Source organism: Lycorma delicatula, chromosome 4 (genome assembly GCF_047948215.1).
Source record: "Lycorma delicatula isolate Av1 chromosome 4, ASM4794821v1, whole genome shotgun sequence".
NCBI lineage: Eukaryota > Metazoa > Arthropoda > Insecta > Hemiptera > Fulgoridae > Lycorma > Lycorma delicatula.
Genome location: NC_134458.1, coordinates 98,928,526 through 98,944,328, shown reverse-complemented (window position 1 = coordinate 98,944,328; position 15,803 = coordinate 98,928,526). Strand labels below are relative to the sequence as shown.

The window sequence follows — 15,803 nt, the reverse complement described above, 5'->3', positions numbered from 1 at the left end:
GCTCTATTGCTGCTACAGTAGCATAGCAAAAAGTGTCATTCCAAAGTGCCCTATCACATTCACTGCTCGCTTTCAGTCCATGTGAGAAAATTCTGGTTTATATTTGAATGACCCCTGTTCAAGGGACCCTTGTAAGGGAAATTATAGCAATCTACCAAAATTTTGAATATTGAATTTTTGCAATTTCAACATTTCAAGAACCCCCTCAGACCAAAAAACACAAAAAAAGTTGTAGAAATTTCCAGAAGATGTAAGTATATACACATGCTGGCTTATATTTTCAATAATATCTCTGGTCTGGCTCAACTTAAATTCTTCAAAAATGGCTCAAAAATGTCAATGTATGGAGCACTGAAAAAGAGAGGAGTAGTTTTCAGAGATTTAATTTCTTACTTTCAGTGGTCATAGAAAACTGAGATTTTAGTATAATGAAAGTACTTATTAAGTTATCTATAATTCTCTGAGTCTTAAATCAAATTTAGGAGCAGAAAGATATTAAACACTTTTTGCCTCATATCTAGCAAATCCATTAACCAAAAAAGTTGAAATTTAGCACAAATATTTGGCTATATAAATATACACATCTCAACTTTGGCTTGATCTTTGACTCTATCAAACCAGGGAGCATAACAGTATATATATATATATATATTTTTTTTTAAAGTAATTATAATGCTTTTATAATGCCTTGTTATATAAAAATCCATCAAATTGGGCCAAGTTGCTGAAATAAAAATTACCCCAATAAATTAACTTAAATAAATAAGCCCCAAAAAATAGAGAGACCAAATGACCTGTACTTAAAAATCAATCTTTTAAAGTTTAATTTTCAAGACTGAAAATCCAACTGTATTTATATTGATGTAGACAACATACAACTTTTTTTAAAAAAGGGTCCAACTAAAGAATTAAATTTTTTTTAAATTTCTTATTCAGTAGCTCTTTTTCTAATTGTGTTGTTATTAAACATGTTATATGAGGTATCTGTCAAGTAAAAGGATCAAATGGAACCCAAATGTCTTTAATTTTTCTTTTAGCAATTATATTCTAAATACAATATAATTCATTTGGTTAATGAGATCAACTAGGACCCTTTTTTCAGTTAAGAATTTTGATTTTTTTTTCAATTATACTTTTAATGCTGCATAAACTTTACTGTAAAAATGTCATTTGATGATTTGTCAATCATTTGAGTCCAAATCAGACTCAAATTTTACCTTTTTCACAATTTTACTTTAAATATTGCTTAATTAAGTAATTAATATTTAAAGCCCTATGGCATAATTCAAACAAAAATCTGTCAAGGGCAAAACCAGAAAAGTTATATAACCCTTTACTAGCTTTTTTTTTTTATTTATAGAAGACTAGTCTATGGTGTGGAATTATTTCAAAAATGATATAGTAACACAATGAAAAATGATGTTAGTTTAAATAAACATGTTCAAATATTAACATTTACCAGGGTCGTTCAGAAAGTTCTTCGCCTGACGCAGAGATGGCACAAGTATAACCATATCATTATGATATTTGTAAAATATAATCCTTTGGATGGCATGGTGCAAAGTTTCAGATGCATGTGTTTAGTTGCTTATTTGTGTTAATCAAAAGCAAAAAAGTTTTTTAATTTTTTGAAAAATAGCTAAAATTGAACTTAAAAAAATTTTAAAGTGGCCGTACATCCATTCAAGATGATGAACACTCAGGAAGCCAAAAAACCACTGTTGACTGACAAAATCAGCACAAAAGTCTACAATGCCTACATTAAATGATAACTGACTGAAGGTATGCAAGCTTGCCAACATTGCAAATATATTGTCAGACCATGTCCCCTACATTTTACACATGCAGCTTTCCATATGCAGCATTTTTAAATATGCAGCTTTCCACTCAATGGATGCCACATTTACTAACAGTCAACTAAAATTGATAGAGAAGATAGAGAAAGAAGAATCTAGAAGGAATGACAAAAGGATTCTTTCTAGGAGAGTACTCATAAAAAAGCATAGAAGCCGCGAGCAATGAAAATTATTACACTTGAACAATCAAAAGGACAGGTCAGGTACTGGTTCTGCAGGCTAGGAGGTATAAATATTGCCGGCGACCAGCTGACAGAATCAGAAGTTTTGCAAGTTTGAGTTCTATGCAGCGTATAATAACAATAAAAAATCATGACTTTCTCAGTCATGATTGAATTCATTTTATCAAACTGCAAAATAAAATAAAAATATTAAAAATTAACAATATACTAGTTAACTAAAATAAAACTATGCACATGGTATATTTCTCATTTTAGTACTATAATATTATAATCAAAATTACATATGATGCCGGATTCCGTAAAAGTACTATCATGATAAAATTAGGCTAAGAATTGTCTTATCTCAATGGTCTGTGCTAGGTGGTTAGTGTTAATAGAATTTAAAAAATACATATAAACTTTCTGAAAATTCAAATAATTCATCAAAGTACTGCCCACTGTGCCAATTTAACTCAAAAAACAAAAACTTAACCCCACCTAACACAGTGTGTTGACCACTGTCTTTGGTGGTTATTTTTTTTTTTTTATATATATATCAGTTTTAGTCTTGTAGTCAAAATTTTATTTGGTACTTATCTGCCTGCCGTGTATTTTTCCACTCCAATGGGTTCAAACTGTAGTTAGTTAGTTATTTAGTTCTTAGATGATGCCACTGAAATGCTATATTAAAATAAGAAAATAAATAAATAAAATTATAAATATAATAAGTTCATGTAGTGGTAAAAAGTTCACGAAAAAGATGCATTTGACGCTATAATTGAGGCGATTAAGAACACTTGGCCACCTGTAAAGATGTGAGGTAAGTTGCAATGGATTATAGTAGTAGACTAGCAGGTGGTTTGATTAAAACATTGATTTAAATGATTATATGTGGCTGGCAGATAACTGAAAAGTACCATTTATTTTTATACAACTTTTGCAAATTTAAGATATTTTTCAGGGAACTGCAATTTAATAAAAAAAATTTTTTTAAATATTCAGAGTGGTGCATGAAAAACGTTAATAATTATTAATGTGTTTTATGTTGGCAGAAGTGACAGCAGTTCATGAATATAAGTTTCTTCTCTTTCTGAGTGGACCGTTTGCATATCGTTCCAAGATGGCTAACAAAGGAAGACTGATTGTTGAACAGCATGTAAAGACTGTGTTGATTTTAATGAAGTGAAAAGTGTGGTGCTTACACAGACATTTTCAAACTCGGTAGTCGCCCTCATTTAAAACTACACACAGACATTATGAAAAATTTAATAGTGATGGTTCAGTATTTGAGAGTAAGTGCCTGCCAGTGTTTGTTCTCTACAGAATCTCAAAGCTGTCAAAGCAGCGTAACTGAGGAGCCTGGGCAAATCAACAAGAAAAGCAGTAGCACACTACTTGGGATTTCTAGGCGATCTGTATAGTGAATTTTAAAAATTAATTTACATTTGTATCCATACAAAATAATAGTGTTGCCTAAATTAACAGTTGACAACAAACATCAAAGAATGGCATTCGCTGAATGGGCTGTGAACCAAGACGTATTGTTGAATGTTTGGTTTTCAGATGAAGCACATTTTCATCTAGATGGGGTTGTTAATAAACAAAGTGTGCATTTTTTGGGCTTCCAAAAATCCACATGTGCTTCATGAAAAAGTGCATCACGCTCCAAGAATTACAGTATGGGCCACTATCTCAAGTCATGGGGTAATAGGATCATTTTTTTTGAACAGACAGTGAACAGTGAACATTATCTAAACGTGCTGTGTAATAACATGTTTTGTCCCTCAGCTTCTTGCAGAAGGGTTTCAATTAGAAAACAAGTAGTTCATGCAGGATGGAGCCAGACCGCACACAGCTAATGTTGTTTTAGACTTTCTGCATGAAACTTTTACTGCAAATATCATTTCAAATCAATTTCCTAATCATTTTGTTTGTGGACAGAACTGGCCCCCAAACAGTTCTGATTTGAATCCATGTGATTATCTTCTTTGGAGATTTCTAAAGGAAATGATTTTTCCTGAACATCCTCGTACAGTGATGGAACTGCGAGTACTGATCACTTAGGTGTGCAACAATATAACTGAGGAAACGTGTCATTGAGTTACTTACAACATAGAAGTTCTTGTTGAAGAAGTTGCTAGATGTCATGGTGGTCAAATTGAACATGTGATAAGCAGAACATAATCTCCAGGTATATAGTAAACATGTTGTATTTTACTTTTCTGAATTGCGATTCAAATAAATATTTTTTAACAAAATCAAATGTTGGATCATTTCGTGCACCATTCTGTATGTACATATACATATATATATATATAATTAATTACCTCAACTTCCTGATATTTGTCATTACTAGATGAGTGACACTTTGTTGCTTGAAGTATCCTCCATATATGCTGTGTCTCATCAAGTGCAACCTCCATCAAGTCACCTTCAGTCATTAGATCAGTTAACATTAAGCGTCCATTAACAGAAAGTGTAAAAGGAGGTTCTTCAAGAACTCGAGGAACCAAAGGAGATTTTCTCATATGTTTTTTTGCTCCAGTAGTCATTTTTGATACTATAAGAAAAAATATTAAATGTTTAGATTAAAAAAAATCCAACTGAGTAACAATATAATTTAATACTTTCATGGTCACTTTTGTGCTTAAGTTCCAATTGGGATGAAAAACATGACAGAATAAACTGGGTGAACAAAATTACGCACATAAAAAATTTACTTAAAATTTAACCTAAACAGCCAATTCAATCTTGTTAAACAATCATCTTCAGTAAAAATATCAGAGAGAGTAAATATTAAAAAAAATATTAACATTAATTGGTAAATAAGCAGTACTTACAAAACATTAATAAAATATTTTCACTGGGATTCCAGAATGAGAATAAAAAATAAATGTAAACACAAAACAGTAACATAAGTAAAAAATACAAATAACCAACTGTTATTGATCTGGAATAATACTCAACTGTTCACAATAGAAAGCTTAAATTTAGTTTTTTATTGTAACAGCTATTAGTAATGCCTTTTCGTGTTTTTTTTTAAAATGATAACAGAATATAAACTGGTGAATAAAAATACATATAGATATGGAGTAATGTATAGAGATTATATCTATACAGTTTCATACTTTTATAATCCTCATTTAAAGTAATAAAATACATCTGCAGAGTTCATATACAGAATATCTGCAATTTTTATAAATTTTCATCTCTTTACATTTACTCACACTCAATATTCCATACACAGATTTACTTTTAAAAATTAATATTTTTCTGCAAAAAAAAATAAAAATTACAATTATTGCACACTACTGTTAAAAAAAAAATTACCTACAAAACTTACAGAATGTCATAAAACATAGCTCTCAGCCAAACCAACTCTTGTAACAAGGATTATTAAACGCTTAAAACAAAATAAAGGATTATACAACAAAAATAAAATTGATGGATCTGTCAGACTATCACAATAGTTTAAAGTAGGCTAGACACAATACATGCCATTCAACACCTAGTAGAACAGCTGCTAAGAAAGCATGACACATGTCATCCAACAAGAGTGGGTTAAACCTGTTCTAACCAGTCAAAAACAAAAAGTGCTACATATATATATTACCATAGTGTGTTTGTATTGTAAAGTTCAACTGTTCCAGGTGACTGTAAAGGTAACTAATGTAACTGTACAACTCAGCATTCTTTCAAGATTGGATTGCACAATTATATTGTGCTGATATCACAATACTAATAACTGAGTATAGAACTGTACAGTTTATCAGTATTCTTAAGCTGTAAACTGTACAGTGCAAGCTGTAACTGGTCTGTTTAATTAAGGCATCACAAAAAAAATATACAGTGTACATAGCTCACTTAAAAACATAAATTTATAGTAGCAAATAATAATACATCAGAGAGATACCAACATCATTAACAATTAAGTAAAAACTTACCAGATGAATAAGCATGTTCTGAACTGCTATAAGATAACTGATCAATATTGTGATCAGTACTGCACGAAGGATGTGGTTCATTTGTATCTTGATTTCCAGTATCACCCTGAAAAAAAAGGATTGGCCACTTGTGAATGGTATACCGTAATGTTCATTATCCTAGCTTTAAAATCAATTGACATAGATTTTACTCCAGGCAAAAAGTGATTTTTTTCCCACTGGTTTACTCATTTGTACTTCATTAAGGAAAGCACACCATTCAATAAAACCAACGGCAATGTTTAAAAACAATGGAGAATCCATTGAATTCCTCATTAAAAACTAGTTTGAGGTAACCATTATCTATGAAATTAGAAATATTTATAAAAGTCGAAGGAATAATCTTAGTAAGTGGCCTGTGAATCAACATTTTTGTAATGTATTTTTTTAATGAATTGTAATTTTTTTTCAGTGTGGGTTTGGTTAGGTTATAAATCATTAAGACAATCAGCAGGATAAATCAGTTAACCGGTAGGACTTGCTCGTTGTAAATGAAACACTTCTGGAGTATACCAATAACTTTTTAAGAGATTTTTAATTCATCGTTGTTATCATTTATTTTTTTACAATAAGACACTTTTTGTAATTGAATTCATAATATGAAGGTCGTACAATAATTAGAGACAAATGACGAAAACTATTTAATAGAATTAGCTGAAACTATCCAACATTCTAGTTGGCACCCCTGACATGGAAAATATCAGCAGTTTGAAAAGAATTTCCATTATTATAACCTCTACTGTTGATTCCAAATTGTCGGCTCCACTTGGAACATGTACCATGGAAGAACAGCGCACTGTGATAAGATTTTTAATTCTGAAAGTGTACAACCAGTCAAACTTCACTAGCAGTTAAAACAGTATAGTGAAAAATCAATTAACAATGCACATTTTAATGAGTTAATTGAACAATTGACAAAAGTGAGGAAAACAAGTGTCACTGAGTTCCATTGTAGCGGAAGACTGTTGGAAGTTTTGACTGGTACTTTGGAAAATTGCATTAACGATCTTACGTGCAAGGATAGAGACACAAAAATTTGGCAAATTACTAAACTTTGTAATATGAGTATTGGCACTGTCAATTCCATTATCCATGATAAGTTAAATTACTGCAATATATGTTCAAAATGGCTTTGAGTCAGTTGACTCAAAATCACAGACACCATAATTCACATTTTATATAGAACTTGAACAGTTCTTAGTGGAAGATAATGCTTTTTTAGAACACATAACAATTTGTGATAAAACTTGTACTTGGTCATTTTGAACTAGACTATAAATATTAGAGTATGGAATGGAAACATTCCATACTCTACTTCCAGTTTTCCAGCCAGAAAAAAAAATAAAGATCTGTGTGTCAGCCAGTAAAAAGATGCTAACAGTGTTTAGGAGCTATAAAGGCTCAATATATTGTGATTATTTGGAACAGCAACAATCAACTGTAAGTACTATTATGTGACTTGCTAGAAAATTAAGTGAACCCCACTATAAGGAGGAAATGTCCTGGTTTTCTTTTAAAAGATGTAATTCTTCTACATGATAATACCTGCCCCCATACCGCTCAAAAGACAATGGAAAGTATTCAAAAGCTAGGCTGGGATGTGTTGGTTTCTTCAAAGAATTTTTACCTGGCACTGAGTTCAGTAACAATGAGCTAGTTAAGAATGCGGTACAAAGACTCAGACACAGAAGTGGACAATTTTTAACTACTGTAATAAGAAAGTACACAGACAGATGAGGCAAGTATCTAAATGTAGCCTGTGATTATGTTGAACAGTAGCGTTAATTTCATTGACTTTGAATAAACAATACTTTTTCTACAGTCATTTCTTCCCTTTAATTATTGAACAATCCTCATAACTGAACCAGATTTCACTTCATTTAAATCTCTAAGCATATAAAGCAAGTCAATTTTTGGAATACTGGATGATTAAGAATAACATAAAAGTTTTTTTTTTTTTTTTTTAACAATATGTATCCAATAATCTACATTATTAACTTCTAACACCTTTTATGTATATTAACTTCAGTTTTATTAAAACTTCTGACCAGCTTTTTAAGTTGTCTTCTTACATTATAAAATCTAATAAAAAACAAAATAAAAACTTAAACTAAAATATTAAAAGCAAGATAAAAAGCTTAAACTAAAATATTAAACACAAAAACATATAACTACTATCACAGCTAACATACTAAAAAATTAATTATAACTACTGTCACAGATAAAATCTTAAAAATTAACAAATATTTTTAAAAAATAAAAAATAAAAAACTATATATAATTAAAATAAAATAAAAATATACTTAACGAACTCCAAGAGGAGTGTAAAGAGCTCCTTCTCGAATAACAGAAATAATAAAGATTTAACATAAAATTAATGACAACTAAAAAAAATATAACAACAATATTAAAAGGTATGCAAAATACTAACACGTCAAAGAAATAAAAACACCCATTCCAAACTTCTTTATCTTTACCCAGGATTTGACAAATGTTCCTGGACAATTTAAATTTATGATGCAAGGCCGCAAAACATATGCAATCCACAAGGATGTGATGCACAGTTAAGCAACAGTTGCATCGTATGCACATTGGTGTGTTTACTGTTGACATCAGATTCTTGTGAGCGACTCTAGTATGACCAAACCGCAATAGACAAACGACCACTTTCTCTCAATGGAATTTTCTGAATGACGAGTCCCATGGTAACAAAGCATCTTTAGTGTATACCAGAGTTTACTATCCAATGCGGCAGTCCAGTCACCTTGCCACTTAGCTCGCAAAGCGTGTTTTACACAATTAATAAAATCACATGTAGTAACATGACTGGTAAAGGAAAGTACTTGTGTCTTTAGCAGTGGAATCTGTGCATTTATTGCTCACAATTCCTACATGGCTAGGGATTCAGCAGAAACTCACTTGTGTTGCGACGGTTCAACTCAGCAATTGTATTATAGATTTCGGTGACCATAGGATGTCTAGAATAAAAATCTACAAAGCATGAAGTGCACTGCACTAGTCGCTACAAATAAGAATATGACGGTATTTTGGGTTAATGATATTCAAAGCCTTATTGATAGCATACAATTCAGCAGTAAATACTCTTGTAATATTAGGTAGACCAAACATATAAATTCTGCTACTGACAATAAATGCGTATCCAACAGTATCACTCTGTTTTGATCCATCTGTGTATACTACTGTGTCTGGGTTTATCTAGGAGAAAATATAGTGAAACATTTGCTGAAAGATGATAAGTGGTCTTGATTGTTTCTTGTATACTGTAACGTCAAAAATAAAATTTATAAGGTTGATTCTCCAGAGGATATAAACAGAGATATGTTGAAAAAACAGAAGTTATGTCAAGATTTAAAAGATGTAGTAACCATCCGGTTTGAACAGCCATAGGTGCAGTATAATGTGTGCAGTATAATGTCTTCATACCTTTGTAAATTTGGATTCGTAAGAACTGCGGTAAAAGCCAGGTGATTCGGTTGCCTTGTAAGACGGGCAAAGTAAGATGCTAGGAGTTGATCACATTTAACCCAAACTGACGATTCACCACACTCAACAAGTATGCTACTGACAGGGCTTGATCTAAAAGCACCTGTAGCAAGACAAAGAAAGCATGATATACAGCATCTAACATCTTCAGTGTGGTATGTTATGCTGAAGAGTAGGTGACACAACCTAATCTAAACTAGAACAAACTAAGGAATAATAAAATTGTAGCATGCATGACCTACTGGCTCCCCAATCGGTGTTGCTAAGAACTTGCAGCATACCAAGCAGTTTGAAACATTTCTTTTTTAATTGTTTGATGTGTTTGACACACACACACATAAGATGGCTGTCAAAAATAAACTTAAAAACTTAATATCAGGAGAGATAGCAATTAGCCCTCCATTTAGAATGATTTGTGGTAAAAAAGGGTCCCACAGGCGAAAAAAGTCTACAGTTTTATTTTCTCAGGTGAAAGTGTGAAGCCGGTAACCTTGGACCAAGATTCAAGGCGAGATATAGTGTTTTGTAGTAGTCTCTCTGCTGTGGCTGTTGAATAGAACGTAATGTATATAATAAAATCATCAACAAATAAAGAACATGAAACAGATGACTGCACACATTCAGTTATACTGTTGATGGCTATAGCAAACAAGGTGGCACTTAATACACTTCCTCGAGGCACTCCATTCTCCAAGGTGACGCTACCCGATAAAGAATCTCCAACATGAACACGGAAAGTTCAGTCATTTAAGAAACCCCTAATAAAAGCAAGTATATTGCCCTTGATTTCCCATTCTTTAAGGTGTTTAGAACATCACGTCGCCAGGCCGTGTTGTATGCCTTGCTGATATCAAAGAAGATAGCGATGAGGTGCTGGCGTTGAGGGAAAGCATTTTGAATAGATCCTTCCAGTGACACTAAATAGTCAATGGAAGATCTTCCTTGGTGGAAACCACACTATTGTAGAGACAGTAGATCATGGCACTCTAAGTACCATGTTAGCCTACAGATCACCTTTTTCTCCATCAGTTCGCATAAAATGCTTGTCAAGGAGACAGGGAGGTAGCTTGAGAAGCATGTTTTGTGTTTACCAGGTTTAAGTATTGGTACAAAAATGGTTTCTGACCATACCGGTGGGAAGACTTGTGCAGAGAATAAATGCGATGAATTTTGTCAGGTCCAGAGGAAGTGTCACTTGAGTTTTCAAGTGTGTGTGACAAATCATTGAATGTAAAAGGAACATTTAATTCACCGACCGAATCACCAACGTTTAATGTTGCTGCTTCCATCTGTATCTTGTACCTCTGAAATTTGTTAGTGTACAATGAAATGAGAGACACAGGGCAGAAAGAAGTCTACTACGGTAGTTGCCATTGCAGAAGATAATGAAACGAGTACTCCTTTAATGAATGAGTCTGAGAATGGACTGTTTTGGTGATCCGCAAATTGCACGAAGCTTCTTCCACACAGTAGATGTAGGAGTAGTACTTAAAACGGTGTCCATATACTTCGTCCACAACTTCCTCTTAGTGTCCAAGAATACTCGATGGCATACCACTCTTGCTTTATGGTACAAATTTAAATGTTCATTCGTAGGCCTGCACAGTGCCTGCTGTTATTACCTAATTACATTTTGGCAATCATCATTCCACCAAGGAACGGAAGGACATCTAGGGTTTCCAGATGTTTGTGGAATATATCTATTAGCATTCTAAATTATCAGGGACATAGAGGTAAGTTGTTCAAGGGCATCTGCACCATCGTCATACTATGATGAGGAGGCTTTATAAACTGTTCCAATTTGCCTTTTCAACAATCCATCTCCGTGGCCTTTTTTTTCACCTCGCAATCAACACCAAAAGCAATAATAATTGGTCTGTTGTCACTGCTGTAAAATTTGTCACAAACAGACTAATTAAGATGAGAGAGTTAACTCAATGAGCATAAGGAGAGGACGATGTTGGACGATGTTGTGCCACATGATAAGGACATAAATGTATATGATCCATCATTTAGTAGGCAGAGGTCTCGTCTTACTCTGTTTATCATATTTCCTCAAGAAGAACAGAAAGATAAGCCCTATGAAATATGGTGGGCATTAAAGTCTCCTACTATTAACAATGGCAATGGAATCTGTGTAAGGAGTTTGATATGTCTAGAGCACTGAACTCAGAGTTCGATAGAGATACAAATTGCAGATGTGCAATTTAAATGGGACAGAGATATTGACAGCAACAGCAGGAATGAGCATAGCTAGTGGTATCCTTGTAGACACCTCATTCTGCATGAAAATAGCAACTCCACTACTCTCTCTGATCTCCACGACAGTCGAATCTCTCACAGAAACAGCCCCCTGAGTGTTACTACATCTTGTTGTAGAAGATATGTTTCTTGGAAGTACATGATTAGTGGTTCATGTGTGTGTGTCAATACTCTAATATCTTCAATGTGAGACCGAAGACCTCTAACGTTCCACTGTATAATGATCATGAATAAAAATAAAAGTAACTATAGATACAGATACAAAAAATTAGTTACAGGTGATTTGGTTTTTCTTTTTCAAATTTTTGATTTTAATAAGCTCCGTTGCCCTGGGGTTACGCAGTTCCTCAACCATATCCTCCAGTATATGAGGTGATGAAGGAGGATCTTTAAAGAAAGAGAAGTCGCAGATGACATCCCAGAGGGGGTGGTTGTGTGGACTCCCTTAACTTGGAGCTTATTAGATGGCTTACTGCTAACTGTATTTACTCCTGTCAGCAAAGGTAAAACTTTAGGGATAGGAACTTTCAGAGGGATCAAACTGTTGGTTTCAATGGCTGCAACTATCTTAGTGGGAAAGTTGTTGTAGTTGTTTAGGTTTAGTTTGCCTTGAATCCGAGACATTTAATGAAATTGGCTCATTAAATGGTTAGAACTAGGTGTGGGGTCTTCAATCTGCGGTTAGGCTTCTAGCTTAGTTCCTGAGGGCGACATGGTAGCTGCAGGTGTCCGTTGTCTTGTTCTGAAGGCATAAATCTAAAACTATCTCGGGGTGAATTTACCGATGCAGATGTCCCTCGGGGCATGTGCATCGGTGGCATCTCAGCAGGGCCTGAACTGAACGCTGTGGTATGTGATCAGTTTGAGGGCGAGAAGATGTCCGCCGTTAAAGCCACTACTGGCTAGGAACGGAGGGGGTGGTGTAGCGACCAGACACGCTACAAGGTGGGATCTTTTCCCCTCGGGGGGGGGGGGGGGGAATCGAGATGGCTGCAACTATCTTTGACGAGGGCAGATTAGAATAAGCATACGACACTGTCAGAGGGATGGTGACTGCACTGCCGAGGGCATGGATCCCATGCAGCCGTGAGGTGTAGTGGCATCTCGACGATGGTTGAAGAAGTGAATGTCATGTGGGACTCTGCGATGAAGCTGAATGGGAGTAGGAGGTCTGTCCGCCTCTCTCTTGTGGACCAGACCGGAGTCCATAATTAACCTACGTCTGGGGTACGAACTAATGTTGAGTTCAGTAAGGGAACTAGGACTAAATTTCATTGTTGGGAGCAACATTTTTGGTGGTATGATGTGATTAGATTTGCCTTGAATTTCGAGACATTCACAGAACTGGCTCAATAAAAGTAGAACTAGGCATGGGGTTCGTGCTTCTGCGAACTCGGTTAGCTAGTTAGAGTGAAACGATGTAGGACATTCAAGATGTCCTGACGAGGCCTAAAACGAAGGCAAAAGCTGAGTTATTAAATTACCGATGTAAATGTCTACAAAGACATCAAGGCATTTACATCGGTGGCATCCCAACGAGGCCAGGCTTATTATTATGAGATGTAAAAAGTCAGAGGGCAATAGATGACTCCCATTAAAGCCCATCAGGTCAAGTAACGGGGGGGGGGATGGGGATTGATGTGCAACTATTTACTTTTTATTCATCTTAATAAGCTCTGAAATAGTGACTACAAGTGAAGAAACTTGATCAGATAACATCTGAACAATTTTTTTAACTCACTGCAGGATCCACACTGTTGGTTACCTGCATTCAAAGAAGCTTTGCTAGATGTCATGGTGACAAAAGGGATATCATGTGTAACCAAGATATGAGAGTTGATTCATTTTTTATATTCTCTTTGTGTAGCTGAAAAAGATAGTTTCTGCTCCATACAGATTCTGAGAATTGCCTTCTCTTCTTTAAAGGTTGGACAATCTCGGAAGCGAGCTGTGTGTGATCCACTGCAGTTTGCACACTTCTCGTTTGCAGTTTGCACACTTCTCGTTTGCAGTTTGCACACTTCTCGTTTGCAGTTTGCACACTTCTCGTTTGCAGTTTGCACTGCAGTTTGCACACTTCTCGTTTGCAGTTTGCACTTTTCTTGGCATTTAATGTCACTGTGGCCTTAGCACATCAAGCACAGATTTCCATTTTTGAGCAAGACGTGGTAGTGTGACTGTACTCTTGGCATTTGAAACATCGCCAAGGGTTGGGTATGAATGGTTGTACTCAAACCAATAGATAACCTACTTTTATTTTCTATGGTGATTCCATTCCAACACCAACACAAGTTAAATGTCAAAATAAGGGAACGTGTAGGTCTTTCCACTCTGCTCTGCCGTTTCATAATTAGCTTCATCTCCACAACTTCCTGAGTACGAAGCGTATCAGCTATTTCTTTAACGTTCATCTCCAGAAGATCCCAGCAAAAGATTACTTCTCAGCTGGTATTTAAGGATTTGTGTCATACCGCCTTTATGTTAATATTACCCATATTGTTAAGATGTAAGAGGGATTGGCTCTTCATCACTAAACGTCTCAACCAGTACTGATCCATCTCTTAACTTCCAGACATTTTTCAGTGAACCACCAGAACCCGTTATCACTTTATTTATTAAGAAGGGAGAGACCTTTTTAAGGGAGCCTCCTTCCTGATTGCTTTGAAAAACAATAAATCATATGTTTTGTACAGTGGATGGGATGCACCACCATTCACAGTATTTTCTTCAATAAAGTTTTTAACCTCATCGAACAATCCTGAGTGAGGTTTTTTCACATGACAAATTTTGGTAATTTTTTCAGATGGACAATCAACCATTGTATGATTATTTTGTGGACAAGTAATTTGGTCCCACAAGTATTGGCAATATAATGGACCACTCCATCAGAGCACACGCGTACTGGAGCTAGAGCTAAATACAACTGGGTTTGTCCAAGTGCCCAGAGGACATCATTCGAGATTCACTACGTAGAGCCATCGTTTATCCATCGGAATGACAGTTTCCACCTTGAGTTACAGCTGCATCTCATAAGGTGTCACAATATCACTGAGTGTATGTGTAAGAAGAAATAGTGTAGAATTGTTGTTGTGTAGTTATGTAAGGGTATATGTTGTAACTTGTATAGTGTTCTTGGTGTAGTGTATGTGAATAGTGTAAAGTGTTCTGCAGCTCAGTGTGTAGTGGGAAGAAAAGCTGCAAAGGCTAGGCCCATGAGGACACGAACCCTCTTAAAAACTAAGACTCCCTGGTGGGGGCAATCACAATTAGCTCGTATCAAAAGGTTCCTACTGCATGTATAAACAAAAATTGAATAACTAACCTCAGAAGATGTTGAAGGTTGTTCTGAAGAAGCCCTAATACACGGAGAAATAGAAGATAGTCTATGAAGTAGCTCTGCTTTACTACCTGGTTTCTTCATGTTGGGTATCATATATTTTTCAGTCTTTTGTCTTGAAGCAGAGTCTAAACTTCGCTGTGATATGACTGACAATTTTGCTAAAGCAGTTGTCATTTCACCAGTACTTAATACTTGTCTTGCCCTATCCTAATAATGAAAATATATTACATTAAACATACAGAGTAGAGTTGACATGAATTTTTTCACAACATTAGTAATAATTTAGTAAAACCTGTATCCTTGCTTCCCCATAAATCAAAAGGGCACTTTATGGAGAGCTCACTTCTTTAAAAAGAAAGATGATATTTAAATGCATCCTCTACAAATGCAACATATGGAATGTTTCAGAGTAGCATCCTAAAAAACTGAAGGACGTAAAGTAAGGATGAAATACCAGTGACTAAAACCATATTTAATTAGCTGGTTGAGAAATATCACCAAAGTTAAACTAAGTCGATTTCAGTTTCCTGCATACTGTTGACATTTATTAATGAAAAATAAACATAGCTAACAATGTTAATTTAAAATAAACAGTAATAAATAATAACCTTACAATGTATTACAAGCTAGTTAACTATCCTCAATACAAATATACGTTAGTATTGTACTTCATTATACTATTATATAAATTTATGTT

The 15,803-nt window shown here is 34.6% G+C and overlaps 1 protein-coding gene across 2 annotated transcripts in view; it reads right to left on the bottom strand.

Moving 5' to 3' along the window:
* Positions 1-15,803, bottom strand: part of LOC142323681 (lysine-specific demethylase 5A-like) — a 180,796-nt gene that overhangs the window by 25,520 nt on the left and 139,473 nt on the right. For both annotated transcript variants that reach the window (XM_075363776.1, XM_075363777.1), the window contains exons 24-26: positions 15,089-15,313; positions 5,962-6,067; positions 4,345-4,577 (exon numbers count right to left, since the gene is read on the bottom strand). In XM_075363776.1, the coding sequence (XP_075219891.1) occupies positions 4,345-4,577; positions 5,962-6,067; positions 15,089-15,313 (564 nt within the window). The remainder of the gene's footprint in view (positions 1-4,344; positions 4,578-5,961; positions 6,068-15,088; positions 15,314-15,803) is intronic.